The 16,796-nt window shown below is 23.2% G+C and overlaps 1 protein-coding gene and 1 long non-coding RNA gene across 8 annotated transcripts in view; one reads left to right on the plus strand and one right to left on the minus strand.

The window, feature by feature from the left end:
* LOC126903605 (transient receptor potential cation channel subfamily A member 1) overlaps positions 1–14,816 on the minus strand; it is a 29,195-nt gene extending 14,379 nt beyond the window's left edge. The window contains exons 1-4 of one of the 6 annotated variants that reach the window (XM_050681890.1): positions 14,685–14,816; positions 13,921–14,100; positions 5,765–5,921; positions 5,076–5,166 (exon numbers count right to left, since the gene is read on the minus strand). In XM_050681890.1, the coding sequence (XP_050537847.1) occupies positions 5,076–5,166; positions 5,765–5,921; positions 13,921–14,100; positions 14,685–14,780 (524 nt within the window). In that variant the 5' untranslated portion in view covers positions 14,781–14,816. Of the gene's footprint in view, positions 1–78; positions 334–1,207; positions 1,303–5,075; positions 5,167–5,764; positions 5,922–8,446; positions 8,612–11,957; positions 12,160–13,920; positions 14,101–14,684 lie in introns of those variants that run through there. The other 5 variants (XM_050681893.1, XM_050681891.1, XM_050681892.1 and 2 more) reach the window with 5 other exon arrangements.
* LOC126903606 (uncharacterized) lies at positions 333–15,065 on the plus strand. Of its 2 annotated transcripts, XR_007703532.1 has the most exons (4): positions 333–487; positions 12,237–12,570; positions 14,675–14,834; positions 14,914–15,065. It is a non-coding gene; the product is annotated as an uncharacterized LOC126903606 (long non-coding RNA). The 2 variants fall into 2 exon arrangements; XR_007703533.1 differs by lacking the exons at positions 14,675–14,834; positions 14,914–15,065 and adding an exon at positions 13,222–13,596.
* The last annotated feature ends 1,731 nt before the right edge of the window (positions 15,066–16,796 follow it).

Genomic DNA, 16,796 nt, shown 5'->3' on the forward strand with positions numbered 1-16,796 from the left:
AATAATCTTTTGTCATCCATTAGTTCATAATATCAATTTTCTAAGGCTAAATTTTAGAAAAACATCATTTAAATATACTTTTTTAGCTTTAAATTTTTCTGAACATTTTATTTCTTAGACCTCAGATCTTTTTACAAGCACTGTTCAAAAGTTAGGTGTGTACCCAGGTTACTGTTCTACGTAGCTTATTATCATCTCCTTGGCTTTATCTACTGTACTCCGATTAGTTGTATTTGGCACTATTGGCAACTTTATATTACATGTGTGGAGTTGTGTTGTGATGTATTGTAGGATCAGCTCACTCGTTGCCAGTGAACTAGCATAGTTTTCTTTTAGGTTTTCTCGAAGTGTTCAAACGAAAAAGCAACAATCTATTGCATTGAATATTCATCTCATATATGGTGATGGTATTCCAAAGATCTACACACCGATGGTATTTTTCAATCAGTTAGTGCGGACTGTTATCTATGAAGTAATCATGACACACGTAATTATTTATTTTTCACACGTAATTATTAGTGAACGAAAAGTGGTCGCGATTTACGAAATCTTTTGAGGAGGATTTATTGTAAATTATTCTACGAGCTTACAACAACACGCAGCGGTGCAAGTAACTGGTTGTTAGGTGATGTTATTTCTTTCTTGTTAATGCATTATTATATTCAGTTGCTTAATTGATACATAAATATATATATACTTTATATCTGACAGTTGATTTTAAAAGTTTACTGTTAATATTTATTTTTGTATACTTGAAATATAATTAAGAAATAGAAAACGTTATAAAACCAAATAATTAAAACATTATCAAAATAAAACAAATAGTAAATAGAAGAATTTTCTTCTTTTTCTTATTTTCGCTTTAATCCCAGAAATTTGAAGTGGACCATGCAAATAGAAGAATAAACATAATAAAAAATTAAATACGATTTTCGAATGTTAAAAACATACTAGTACATCTTTTAGATAATCTAATTTAATAAACAAATTATATACTTAAATGAAACAATAAATTGTAAAAATAGTATCCTAAATTTTTTTTAAAAATGTCATTTTATAAAATAAGAAAATACGAACAGTTTTAACGTTTATCCACTACTAATATCATTTATTCATTTTTCATCGTAGACATCAAAATGTAAATTAAAATTGTTTCTTTTGATATTATAAAACATAACACAACATAATACAAAACATTAAACTGTACCATATGACAATTGAAATAATTTTTGCAACAACGGGAAATCTCTTTATTAATTTATTGAACACCTTGTATATATTATGAATACAATATTACTCTTTTCTGATATTGAATGCAGTTCAAACTAATTAGAAAAACAATAAAATAGTTTAATATTATTTTAAGACGTTATCTCATTGAAATATTGACGTAGAAGATTAGTAGAAGATAATTTGCTATCTACTTCCATAACACCAAAATTCCCACGTCCATATATTTCCTTCCGTTTACCCCTTTCCTATGTATTTTAATTTATGAGAGATTTATCGTTTATTACTTAGCCTCATTTTTATTTATCATTGCTTTATGACAAGAAAATTAATACTGTTTGATATAATTCTATTTTCATATAATTCTAAAAAAATTTTTAAAAATTAAAAAGTCATGTTTTATTACTAAAATTTTAATTAGTTACTTTCATAAAAAAACTATCATTTTATCAGTGTATTGTTTAATTATAGACGTAGATTGAAATAAAAACTATATAGACCCATTGAAAATATTTTACTTCTTATTTTTGTTTATGCATAAATTATAGAGTTCAATTTTATAAGGAAAATTGATAACTGAAAAAAGATACTTTAGATATTGAAACAAAGTGGAAAAATGAAAATTGTTAAATTTATTCATTGAGTTAGTTAATAATATCATATTATTTGCAAAACAAAAAATTATGTCAATGAAAATTATTATCTTCAATTTATAAAGTAATTCGTTGTTATATCTAATAACAAATCAACATAAAATTTATTGTAACGTAATAATATTATGTCAACCCTGCTCATATTTTATAATATTTCGATTCGATGTTGTGAATACATCAACAGTTTTTCCCTTAAATTTGTTATTAAAAAGACACGCGAAATCACCCTTGAATTTAAACAGTTTTGACATAATTTTTATGAGTAAGGTTTTCTGAAAATAGAACAATGAAAAATAGCTATGAAGGAATAACAATACTAAAAGTTTTTGTCATTTTATAAAGTTAAAATAAATTTTTATTTTTAAGGATTCGATGTAGACTAAAATATCAAAAAAACTTTTGAGGATAAAGCGTTATAATTTAACAATCACTCTGTATAAAAATCTAATATAATGGCATACAAGCAAATAACTTAAAACAATATTTATAGGAATTATATTATAATTCCTGCATCTATCGATTTATGAAACGTATTGATTATAAATAAACCCATAAACTTACAAAATTTTATTACTTTAAAAATTGGTTTTACACATTTTCCAACATAAGTCTTTTGTTCATCAATAACTATAAATATAATTTCTGAATACATATAAAAGATTTTTCTATATACAATAAAATTTAACTATAAAAAGTTATTATATCAATTTTTCATTTTATGTTATTTTATTAACCATTAATACTGTTTTAATCCTAATATCTATGTAGTTGAGAATAATTATAATTTACTACTTAATCTATTTTTTAATAGTAATACTATCAATCATTTTGATTTTTCCTTATAAATATTGCAATCTTTGAAGTGGTTATAAAAACTAATTAAAAATCATTTTTTAGAAACGAGTATACAATTATTATGTATTATTTAAAAACCAGACCCAAATACACAACTCTAATTATTTACTAAAATGTAACATCTATAAAAAATTATACATAACGTAGCACATAAAGTTATGACAAATTCAATAACTATTGATCCAATTAATATTTGACGTTAATTTCTTTTTAAATTAAGGACTTAACAAACAACATAACATACCATATGTTTTTAAATTATTTAATAAAGTAAAATATTTAAAAATTTACGAAAAATGCAAATAAAAAATTCAAGATAGTAATTTGTAGAGTAGATTATAACAAACATTTTGGTAAAAAATAACTTATTAATGTTTAGTAATAAATTAACTGTAGAATTTTAAGGTTTATGAAAATTTTAATTTTTGTGTTTAATTTTACGACGTCAATATTACATCAATATAACATTACAATGTGAATTGAGAAAAGGACAGAAGAAAACGAAATTTTTCACGCTCAATATTAGTTATAAATGTGTAACTTTTTTCATAAAAAATTGTCTACGTTTGAATACCTATTTTATAAGATCTCATTGGTATTATTTATTATAAGTAAATGGTAATTTAAATTTGGGAATGTTAAATTATATAAACATAACTGAGTCTTGTTGAATAAATATTTATAACATCTAATGAATTAGAACTCATTGTGTGATTGTTTAAATATAATGATAATAGGATTTTATTTTTATATTGTTTTTAGTAATAAATTATTCTTTGTTAAAATATCTTAAATTCTTCAATTATGCCAGTTTTTAAGTAAATACTATTTATAATGACAAATTATTATGTTATGAATAAAAATGGTCCTTTAAAATAAAAATAGGTTACTTTATCGAAACCCCATACCACACTTTAGGTTTTACCCCTTTCTAGAAAAACTGTATAACCCATGATAAATTTTTATTGATTTTCTTGTATCAACAGATATTCAAGCCAATTTTATAAATGCATTAAGTCCCGAAACCTGCCTTAACTTTTGATAAAATTAACATTTCGCTGTAATTATATATATCTATATATACAGGGTGATTTTTTTTATCATAACCAACTCAATTACTTACAGAATAATAATAATTTAAACATTTTTTTTTATTATTATCTTTAGTTACACATTATTCTTGAATTATTAACTATGTAATACTTTTTAAGTTCATCCCTTATGCCTGGTAAGGGTGTCAACTTTGTTTTTTCAAATGGAAACACGTATTTTTAATTTAATAAAATGTTTGAGTTTTTAATTTAATAGTAAATGGCATTTGAATTTTTAATATAACTATATTTGTTCATTAGATATAAACATTTAAAGTTTCAAATTTTTGAGTTAATATATAGGTATAATACACAAGAGATTACAAATACAGGTAGCTAATGGATTTTTTATGACATCGATATTAGCAGGTACACAGCATTGTTATTATCAATGATAGTAAGTTACATTGTTGTGAGTTTATAAATACACTAACTTACAATACAAAAAGTATATCTATTGATAATCATAATTGATAATAAACAATCCGTAACTGTGATAGCAATATCATAAAAAACCAATTAGCTACCTGTATATGTAATCCCTTGTGTATTATACCTATATATTAACTCAAAAATTTGAAACTTTAAATGTTTATATCTAATAAACAAATTAAGTTTNTACCTATATATTAACTCAAAAATTTGAAACTTTAAATGTTTATATCTAATAAACAATTTAAATTTTATTAAAAATTCAAATGCCATTTACTATTGAATTAAAAACTCAAACATTTTATTAAATTAAAAATATGTGTTACCATTTAAAAAAACAAAGTTGACACCCTTACCAGGCATAAGGGATGAACTTATAAAGTATTACATAGTTAATAATTCAAGAATAATGTGTAACTAAAGATAATAATAAAAAAAAATGTTTAAATTATTATTATTCTGTAAGTAATTGAGTGGGTTATGATAAAAAAATCACCCTGTATATCATATATGCATTTATAAAAAAATCTACAAGTAATAAAAATATGACTTTAATTTAGAGTCTAAGAATGCATAAATTTTTTTGGAAAAAATCATAGTGAAATGTTAATTGTTAAAAATGTTAATTAATTTCTCAAAGTTGATTCCCGATTATACTGTGTAAAATGTAATGTAAAATTATTAAGAGAATATTAAAGTTTTTTAAAAAGTGTATGAGCATTTTCAAAGAATGTTTTTTTTTTTTAATATTTTGTTAGTGGAATTAAATAATACTAGCAAAATATAATACAGTTTCAATAATAAAATTACTTACTTTTGTAAAAGATATTCAACTGCATCTAATGAATCGTGTTCAATTGCTATGTGCAACGGAGTATTGCCATATGTATCCCGTATATTTAAATCTATAAAAAATTAAAACAATAAAATAAAATGGTACACTGAAATTAATACCTATGTTTCATACACTGGAATTATCCAATTAGAAAATTGTATATATATATATATATATATACAAAAAATGAACAATTAATATAGTGATAACTCTAATAAAAACAGTTGGAATATCTACTTAAATGGTTTAGTTAACTGAATATTCAGTTATTCGAACTATCTTTATATGAAGTTATCACTATATTTTAACCGTATAAAGTATTTCTAACTGGTTGGGTATAACATAACTCAATCGAGCAACTGTATTGACAAACTTGTATATTTTGACGCATACTTCAAAAATAAAAAAACATTATTATCCATTCTTATTTTGACAATAGTCAAAATAGATAAGTTCGAAGAACTTTTACCTTATTTTAATAAAATTAGACTCCATTAACAATTTTAGATTAAATATATTATTTGATAATTAGATCCAAACTTAAAAATTCAACTGAAATTAATTTTGTTAACATTTTTATCTTGAATTTCTACAACATTAATTAATTTTTTCTCATTTGACGAAACTAACAAGAAATTATTGACCTTATAATTCCAAAAAATAGTTACCTCCACCATGATTTCTTATAAACTGCAATATATTAAGTTTATTTCGAGCAGCAGCTTGATGTACAGCAGCTCTACCCTTAGAATCTCTAACTTCAAGACGGGCTGGCTCTGCTATGAAAAGACGATTAAAATCATCTAAATTACCGCTTTCAGCAGCCTAAAATTTAATAAGTTATTAAATTTATTATTCTAAAACACTTTGTAATAAAAAATTTCAATAATTATTATTTATAATTACATACTTAACCATATTTTTTATTATATTTATTACTTAATTTGTTATTACTTTATAGATATGTATCCGCAAACTTAAAACTCGAGTCTTCTTATTATGAATTATCATAAACTTTAGAATATTTAAGTTATTAAGATACATCCATACTATATAATTAATAGAGATTTTAACTCAAAATAGTTAATATTTTAACTAAGAATATCTATCAATTAATAACACAAAATCGATGCGACGGAGAAACGATTCTCGCTTGCACATAACTTAAAAGTTATATTTAATTATATAATTAGGTGCAAGGAAGATTTAAATTTTAATAGGTAGATTACAGATAATATTTACATTGGAACCCTTGAAAAAATTTTTTCCCTGAACATATTTCAGAGATGAAATATAAATCAATGTACCCAGATTCTATATTATCAATAATATGAGGACACCTTCCCAACCATATCTCAGAAACCAGTTATTAAGTTACTTTCTGAAGGTTACTAATAGAATAAACTATTCTATCACACGATTGTTGTATTTTGAGAAATCGACCGTCAAAGTTAAAAAACTACGCAATTTTTCTAAATTTCTAATAAAATTACTAAAATTACTAAGTAATTATTACTTTATTTTAATTTTTTAAATATTTCAGAACATCTATAGTCTTCAAACTTATATAAAATTAAAGATTTTTAGGGCTCTATTTTCAATTAGGCTAATAATTTAACAGATATTTATACTCGAAAAAATTTTAAACATAAAAATTGTATAATTACAAATATACAAATTATTATGAAATTTAACAGACTTGCATTGAAGTGAATTTAAAATAATGATTAACATTATTATCACTTATACTTCTTATTTTTTATTTTTATATTTAAATTACCATTCAGTAGTTAGTGTTTATTGATTAGGTAAATCATTTTTTTAAGATTCTCCCAATACACTACTAATACTGACTACATAATTGAAAAAAAATTTAGCTAAAAAAGACGTTAAATTACACATTGACATGCAATAGAAAACATTTTGAGATCATCATTTACTAGACGGTTTTAAATATTATTTTTATTATTTCGCTAAACATGATTGCAATAGTAACTCAAAGTGACAAGTAATCATATAATAATCACATTATACAACTATCCTAACTTTATATTTGCATGCACATCATAAATACATGTTTTCTGTCAAATAATAAACTTCTTTTCTAATTCAATTTTTTAATTTTAAAATTCAATTATATAATGTCACTATTTATTATATTTTTATTTTATTACTGAAAACTTATCGATAATACCACAACAAAACTTTTTTTAAGTTAATAAAGACGAAATACTGTTGAATTATCGTTAATTACGTTGGATATTTGTCTAGAAAAATTTTAAAATAATAAAATATTAAGGGTTTTACAAAAAACCTTTTTTGAAACTTGTGTAAAGTTTTAATACTAAGAATTTCGTCTTATATTATTAAAATTAAATATTATAATTTTTAAAAATCAATAATGAAACAAAAATTAACGCATTTAAAATATCTTACCAGCTTTATTAATTTTTAAAGTAAAATAAATAATGCAATTGTAGTGAGATAATTGAAATCGCTAATGTAATTAGTGGGAGTAAGATAAGGGTATACATATTTCATTTAAAGATAAAAATAACATTTTAAGATCCGGTAGAATTTAAAATGTTTTTATAGACATATTCCATTGGACAGATTAAAATAATTCTATCATTGGATAATAGAAAATATATATAATAATATATTGTATTGCATCATAAAAAAATTAATTAACTTTCCTTCAATATCACACTAACAAAACAAAATTTACACAGTTTACAGTAGTTAACAAAATTAACAGTTTACTAGTTAATGTAAATAATGTTAAAAAATGTATAGTATTAGTGATAAATACATCGAAAAACCAATAAGTCGTTTGTTTAAAATATTTTCTATTTTAATAAAAAATTTTTAAAAAGTTTTTAAAAAATCTATATTTTACTACCTACAATTCTGAATTATATTAGACACAATAATTGTGTAAAATTATTTTACTTTCTTATAAGAATTAATTTACATTATTTATCATGTAAGTAAAATAAAATAGAACCTTATATTAAGCTATGATGTTTATATTGCTAATTATTTTAAGTAACAATAAACCTAAAATACAACATAAAAATTCAATTGAACCTACATAACTGTTTGGAATATGATGATCAGTGTAAATAAACAAAAATGCATTAAATAGTATTAAGTTTGTGTGATATTTCATGTCAATTATGTATTATATTTTTATGTAGTTTCAATGAGTATTATTAAAAATTATAAAAATGTATTACAAGAAGCAATTTTTTTTCTCTTGAGAAATAATTTGATAATAAGTTAATAAATAAATACATAACTATAAAAATATTAAATTAGAGAACAAAAGTAAAATAACCATTACTCACAATGAAATCAGAATAACTAATAGTGTTAATTTTAGTGTTCGATACATCTAATCCAGTTTCAGTAGTTATGGAATTAGTTTTCTTTAAACACTTTTTAAAAAAATAAACCATATTGAAATTTAGTTTTCTTTTTTTGTTATTCATTTCAATATTGATAAATAAAAAAACTCAATTTTAATAATACTACATGATAAATTATTCGTACACATAATTTTAAAGGCACTCTAAAGAGTCATATAGTGAAACTCGAACAAGATTTTAATTAATAGAACATAAATTGTCGAATAAATAGTTAATTAACATTTTTTGAAATATAAGATAATTCAAAGTAGTATTTTATAATGAATATAGTATTGAGTATATCAACATTTAATGTTGATATACTCAAATTGTATAGTTTTTATATATATATATACCTAATGCTAATACTCAAAACAGGTATTGCATGTGATTCCTCGGAAAAACTTTAGGGCGCGCTTTTTTATGATTTAGTCACGAATGTCCAAAAAACATAACATATTATTATAGTACATTATTTGAAATTTCAACATATATTAAAGTATCGACATATCATGGAAAAAAATATTTTTACTTATTCTTTTACACTATTTTTACGATATCTACAAATAATAATAATATCCAAGTGAAGTTATGTATACATTACAGTATTCAAGTAAACAGTTTTTTAATTTGAATAATAATTTATAACGTATGATTCTTAAGATCTAAAATAAAATCTCTCTGTATAAACCAAATCTATTATATTTGCTAGTAAACCTTTTTTTTAATTTTAAATAAATATGGTATTTGCATATTTCACAGCATAAAAAATTATTATTAAATAAAAAAAAAAATAGCACAGTGAGGTCGCGGCATAGTGGAGACATTGCATAGTAGGGTCCAGTATAGATTTAATCTGACAGTGATTAAAATCACTATCATAAGAAACGCTTCGATGCAAATCTGTAGATAGTGTTTAATTTTAAAAAATTGATGGATAATTGCAAAAGCAACATCAACTTCTATTAAAATAAAATACAAAACCCATAATTATCATACAAAAATAGTATATTTTTCAATATGGTAGCCATTTGCGTATAGAAGATAGATCGTCGGGACAAATTTTTTTTTTTCATTTTGTAGTACATAAAATAAGCTTTAATTTTATATATGTTTAAAGGACGCAGTATTTCCGGAACATTTTCAAAAATTAAGTTGAAAAAGTTATTTTTTGTAAAAAAGTTACTATTTTAAATCCTCCCAGTGAGCAGAATAAGTGTTAGATTTTCAAAAAAAATTATATCAAATGAAAGGGAAATATCTAAGGTTTCAATACAAAAAAATATTATTTTTATTTGTTCATTTTTGAAAAAGTTATGGCAGTTTTAAGTACAAAAAACATCCCGATAAAATGTAATTTTTATCGCAAACATTACATTTTTTTTTAAATTTTCGACAGCCATTTGCACATAGAAGATAAGATGTCGGGACAAATTTTTTTTTTTCATTTGATAGTATATAACATAACCTTTGATTTGATATATGTTTAAAGGACGCAGTATTTCCGGAACATTTTCAAAAGTTCAGTTGAAAAAGATCTATGTTTTTTACAATATTTTAAGTTTTGAACGCCCCCTATATAAGGGGAAATTGTCCAATTTTAATAAAAAGTATGTCAAATGAAAGATGTACTTATAATGTATTTAGAAAAAAAAAATTTGTGCTGATATATACATTTTTCAAAAAGTTATAGCATTTTTAAGTTGAAAATTTAAAATCGAAAATCGAAAATTTTAACACAAAAATAGTGTTTTTTTAACTACGGCAGCCGTTTAAATGTAGAAAAAAAAGTGTCGGGACAAATTTTTTTTTTTCATTTTGTAGTACATAAAATAAGCTTTAATTTGATATATGTTTAAAGGACGCAGTCTTTCCGGAACATTTTCAAAAATTAAGTTGAAAAAATTAATTTTTGTAAAAAAGTTGCCATTTTAAATCCCCCCCAATGAGCAGGTTAAGTGATAGATTTTCAAAAAAATGATATCAAATGAAAGGTAAATATCTAAGGTTTTAGTATAAAAAAAAATTATGTTGATTTGTTGATTTTTCAAAAAGTTATGGAAGTTTTAAGAAAAAAAAGTGAAAAAATTTCGAAAATTAGCGATTTTTAAATTTGTAATTTTTTTGGATATTTCCCCCATTTGCGGGGAACGAGGGAATTTTTTTCAATTTTTAAGGGTAATGTCTTCAACTAGATACGATTTGTGATCTTTTGACGTATTTTTGAAAGAAATCGGTCCAGTGAGAGCTGAGAAAAAGTGGCAACAGACATTAAAAAAAAAAAAAACACATAATAGTAAAATTAATACCTTCTCCGCTTCGCATCGAAGCTAAAATTATTTCTAAAATTAAAAATTTCTAAATAATTTCTGTTACTAAACATTTGAATAAAAACTCGATAAACAAAGGGCCAGGGTTTTCTATTATACAGGGTGTTCAGTAAGTCAGGAAACGGGTTTCTATTGTTCTCATTGTTACAAACAATGGGAACAATATAAACCCGTTTCCTGACTTACTGAACACCCTGTATAACATATTATTATAAACGTGCATAATGATGATATTTGATTAGAGTTTCTTTGTTCAGAGGAAGTAAGGTTATTTTGAACAGGCAAAGAGTCTTTAAAATACACGGTAAAATTAAAAATAAAAACTATTTGATATGATATATTTCTATTACTCAAATGCACTTTTACTTACTAATTATTGGAATTTCAAGTAAAGTATGCAATATATTTATTAGATTATCAATAAAAATTAGTTATAATTTAAACATTTATCAAAAAGTCATTGCGCATTAAATATTTCAATACAAAGTAATTTAAAAATTCACAACATTTTAATATTTTCCTTATTGTCAAAAATTAAAAGAGTTTTAAACTTGATTTAATATTATATATTAATATTATTAAATATTGAATAATATCGGTTCAGTAGAAATTAAATATTAACTGCTGATTTTGAATTTGAAAGAAAAATGTTCAAAATTCATCTTTCTAATATCTTACAATAATTTCAATAAAACACATGAAAGGTAACAATCGTCACCTTTCATGTCCTCCATTTACGATCTTTAATTTTTATTATTGAAATAACAACAATTGAATGTATATAATATTAATTGAATTTATAAAAAAATAGTCTATATATATATAATTTTGACTTCCTACATTAACACTAATTATATTTCACGTGTTTATTTTAACAATTAAATTAATTTTTTTTTTCAAAAAAACACTTTACTTATTTTATACTAAAACATCAATATTATAATATTATTAAATATTAACTATTACAGATGCTATTTTCATGTTAATAGTCATTATTTTAATTTGAAAATTTCCTAACTATTTTTTTTACTTTAATACACTACAATTATGCATTATATTATTTTATTTTGCATTAATGTAATAATAAAAAATATACAGCTATTAAAGAGAATAAGTATTACCTTAACAAGCTCATCTGAAGATAGAATATTTACCACCTGAAATCCACGTACCAACTTTCGCCAAGCTCTGATTATTTTTAACGGAGATAAAGTCATCATAACAAAACTCGAGTTAGTATATTTGGAGTATAAAGCTAACACTAATCCGAAAATTACACGAGAACAACACATATGACAAAACAATGAATTAAATTATTTTATGACGATAATTTTATTAATCTATTGATTATTATTATTTTTTTAATTAATAATAATAAATAATAATATCTTAAATTTTAGGATGTACACTATATAAATATAACTTTGAAAAACTATATGCAAGTATTATACTAGTCAAATTTAAAGGGAATTAGAATACTAAGACACCTATGAGGTAAAATACAACTTCAGCGATAAAGAAAGGATTATCACATTACAATTGTGAAGCTATAAAAAAGTAGTTTAATAACGAAGTTCATAAAACAAAAAAATTAGTAAGTTATCTGCTAAAATTCTATTAAATTATTGTTTCTATAGGCTGGATTTTAAAATCAACTAAGACTCGACAAGACTAATCTTACACAGGTTGGTGAAACAACTGAATAAGAAGAAGGTATACAAAAAGTGTACGCAAGTAAGTTGCAGTAACGACGTCTAGATTCATATTTGTGAAAATGTTGAATCGAATAAATTGAATTGTGTAGCTTTTAAAAACATTAGAAAAATAACTTAATTTCTAAGTAATGAATAATTTTATTATTATCCTCACTTAACTTTAATTTATTTAACTTAAATTTTTTCGGTATTTTTTTTTTTTTTAATAAAAAAATAATTTGTTTTTTATTATACAATTATTTGATATTATTTTCAAAAAATTAACATTTTTATGTCTAATTACTCGAAATAATCTCGTAACTAAAACGCTACTATAAACATATATATATATATAAACTAAATTTAAAATTACAGTTGAAATATTAGGTAAATTATCTTTTAATTACATTTTTTGTATACTACAGAAGTTCGATTAAACTTAAATTCTCATTGAGTGTTCACAATCGACTGATTGTCTTTAACGAATGTAGTATATAAAATAAAATTTTAATTTACCATGAAGTACTTACGAAAATAAATGTTATTACTGCATTTAAAAGCAAATAATTTTGTTTGAGGTAAAAAGATCAATTTAAATATCTATTCGAAAGAATTGGAATATTAGGATGTCATAGTTGCTTATAAAAATATAGTAAAAAACTTTTTTTAATTCAATAAATTTCTTGTGCAGCTTGATTTAATCGGAATTCCCAATGGATTTTCAAAAAGTAATCAAAATCTAGAAAAAGATTGACGCAGTTCGAAAACATAATAATACTATAATACAAAATTCTATAATTCAATGAGCAATCAAGAACTAGTTTTTATTTGAAGAAAGTTTTATAATCATTATTTTTTAAATAACTGCGCACTTACGGAAAAACTAAAAATACGAAGAACACCAAACTTTTTATAAAATCAGCGAATGATTAAACAACATTTAAAGAAGTACTACAAATATTTCATTTAGATCCTATAATAGAATTTACAAAATATATATTTGTAGGGTGATCCTTATTTGACCAACTTTAAAAAATCGAATGAGAGAACGTCATATTTTGTTCTATGTGGTAAATAAATATTTATCGTAAATTTTGAGTATTCTAAGTCAACCCCTTCTTGTGCCTCAAAGGGGTTGAAAATTAACAAAAATGGGTAGAAATATAGTATTTTGCATGTATGTTTTTAAAAATTAACATGACGAAAAAAAAAAAAAAAAAATTATGTAGGAAAACATATTAGCAAAATAAAAGGTCCTTAAATGACATTGTAAGCAAAAAGTCATACAAAATAAACACGAAAAAAAACTAATACATAAATATAATTTTAAAATACTAAATGCAAAGATTATAATCAAGTGTACACAGTATAAAAATATTATAAAACTCACTCTTAATATTCTATACGGACTGTCGGTTAGTAAACAAACATCTCCATCTACAGTCGAACTTTGACGAAAGATATGTGGCATCAAAGAAAGCTTTTCACTCGAAGTTAAAATGCGGGTAGGTCCACCTAATTTACTTTCGTGTATTCTTCTTAGTTGAATTAACTGCCATAAGCGATTTTTCTGTAAACAAAAATAATTTCTCAAATTAAATAAGAGTTCATAATTTTATAAAACGGCAAATAATTTAAATTGACTATTTAATGAAATTTGCTGTTTTTCTTATTTTAGGGTTATATGAAAACCTTTCTCATTATTTGTAGTCACGCAATAAACATTTTTTTGTGTAATCTCTTAAGTAATTTTCATACTTCATTTCCATGAAAAACAAGAGGGTTAAAACCCCCTTGGTTGCACCTCTGTGCTATACAGATTGCAATACGCATTAATGTAAAATCTCAATAGAATTATTAGTGGTATAAATGATTTGATTAAAATAAGTTTAATACTTGAATATCAAATGAAACTTCATTACTTGTTATAGTAAGCAGTATTTAAGTAGTTTAATTTCTAATCTTATAATGATTATTATTTCATATATAAATAATTAATTTAATTTAAGTATACAAGTGGAAATTGTTTTATCACTAGAATAACATCATTGAAAAATGATTAACAAATACATAAATAAATTATAACATTTGAAAGTCATTCGAGTTTGTAACAAAAGAATTCAGTATTAAATTTATATTTTTAGTGTACATTACCCCAGCAACAGGTTCGTCATTTAGTTGAACATTTTTACTTCCACTTAGCACCCAGGACATCCATCTCATACCACCTGATGTTGGTTCTTCCTTCATATTGAAGCTACGGTCATTAAAAGATAACTGATGCGTTTCAAGTCATGGCCTATAGTAAGATAAACCAAAGTTCAAACAGAAAAATAAAATAATCAGAAGAAACTTTTCTTATTTTATGATGTATACTTGCTAGCACGTAACTAATGTGCTTTTGATGGATCGAAGAGTGTTCGATACTGCTGTGTGTCCGTCATATTACCTGTAAAACACATGGATACAGATTGGCCAAAGACTAAGAAATAACTATGCTGAAGCACTATAAAAGCGTATGTCATTGTTAATTGCTTTACACCCCCGGCTTCGGGACATTGCTACAGTTGTTTTACAATCAATGCATTTTTAAGCATTCTTTGTTTTTGGTAAGATAATTATACAAATATTATCACTCAATAAATAAATTAACCAACTGGTACGTTTATTCAGAGAAATGAAGTTCATATGGCTAATCGAAGAACTTAATGAAATATACACTTGTTTTGAAACGTTTATTTGATAATAATTTAAATTTTAGAGTAAAAATATTTAAAAATATTAAGCTTATATTACACAAATTACAATGATCTATCATTATCTAAATTTTGACAAATATTACTACAGTTTATAAAATGAAAAATTTATTTTTACAAAAGTTATTTTACATCAATTTAATAATAGAACAGGGTAAAATTCTAGGCTATCATAAAAACAAATATTATACTAAAGAGAAGGTGATTGATTATTTATGCTTTTGCAATATCTTCAAATTATAAAAATATTATACATTTCTTTTTTCAGAAGTGAATAGTATGAATAAAAAGAATTTTAACTTTTATATATACCTTGAATTAAAGCTTATGTATTATACTTTATTATGGAAAAAAAAAATTTCGGACTTTATTTTGTCTTCACGGTGAAAATGTTTACCTATGCTATTTTTGTGTTAAAATTCTCGATCTTATATTTTACATTTTTAACTATAAAATGTTATAACTTTTTGAAAAATGTATGAATCAATACAATTTTTTGATGAGAAATAATATTTATATCCCTATTTCATTCAACTTATTTTTTTTTTAAATCGAACCATTTCCCTTAATAATTCAAATATTAAAAATGCATATAGAAAGTAGAACTTTTTCAACTTAATTTTTGAAAGTGTTCCGGAAATACTGACACTTTTATATATAACTTAAATTAAAGCTAATGTAATATACTTTATTATGAAAAAAAAAATTTTCATGGTAAAAACAGACATCAAAGTTAATAAAAAAAAACCCAGCACAGGGGGGTCGCGGCACAGTGGTGACGTGGCATTGTTGGATCAAGTATAATGATATCTGACAGTGATTAAAATCACTATAAAAAAAAAAACGCTTCGATGCAAATCTTTAGATAGTGTTTAATTTTAAAAAATTGGTGGATTATTCCAAAAGCTTCATAAACTGCTAGTTCCTTATTAATATCCTGATTAAGATAAAGTATGTCAAATGAAAAAAGGAATATTAAAAAATAGTATTTCCCATAAAAAAATTATATTGATCAATACATTTTTCAATAAGTTATAGCATAATAAAGTTAAAAATGTAAAATACAAAATCGAAAATTTTTACACAAAAATAGCATTTGGTAGCCATTTTCACCCTGAAGATAAAATAAAGTCCGAAATTTTTTTTTTACATAATAAAGTAGATTACATTAGCTTTAATTTAAGATATATATAAAAGTGTCAAACTTTCCGGAACACTTTCAAAATTTAAGCTGAAAAAGTAATTTTTTTGTGAAAAAATTGTCATTTTAAATCCCCCCCCGTGGACAGGTAAAAAGTCCGATTTATAAAAAAAATATACCAAATGATAGGTAATGACATCATACATCTATAAAAAAAAGAATTATATTGCTATGTTCATTTCTAAAAAAGTTACGGCAGTTTTTAGTAAAAAAAATTGAAACAATTTCGAAAATTAGCGATTTTTAAATTTGTAATTTTTTTGGAGGTTTCCCCCATTTACGGGGAACGAGGGAAATTTTTTCAATTTT

This window comes from Daktulosphaira vitifoliae, unplaced genomic scaffold, assembly GCF_025091365.1.
Source record: "Daktulosphaira vitifoliae isolate Bord-2020 unplaced genomic scaffold, ASM2509136v1 Scaffold_4, whole genome shotgun sequence".
Classification (NCBI taxonomy): domain Eukaryota; kingdom Metazoa; phylum Arthropoda; class Insecta; order Hemiptera; family Phylloxeridae; genus Daktulosphaira; species Daktulosphaira vitifoliae.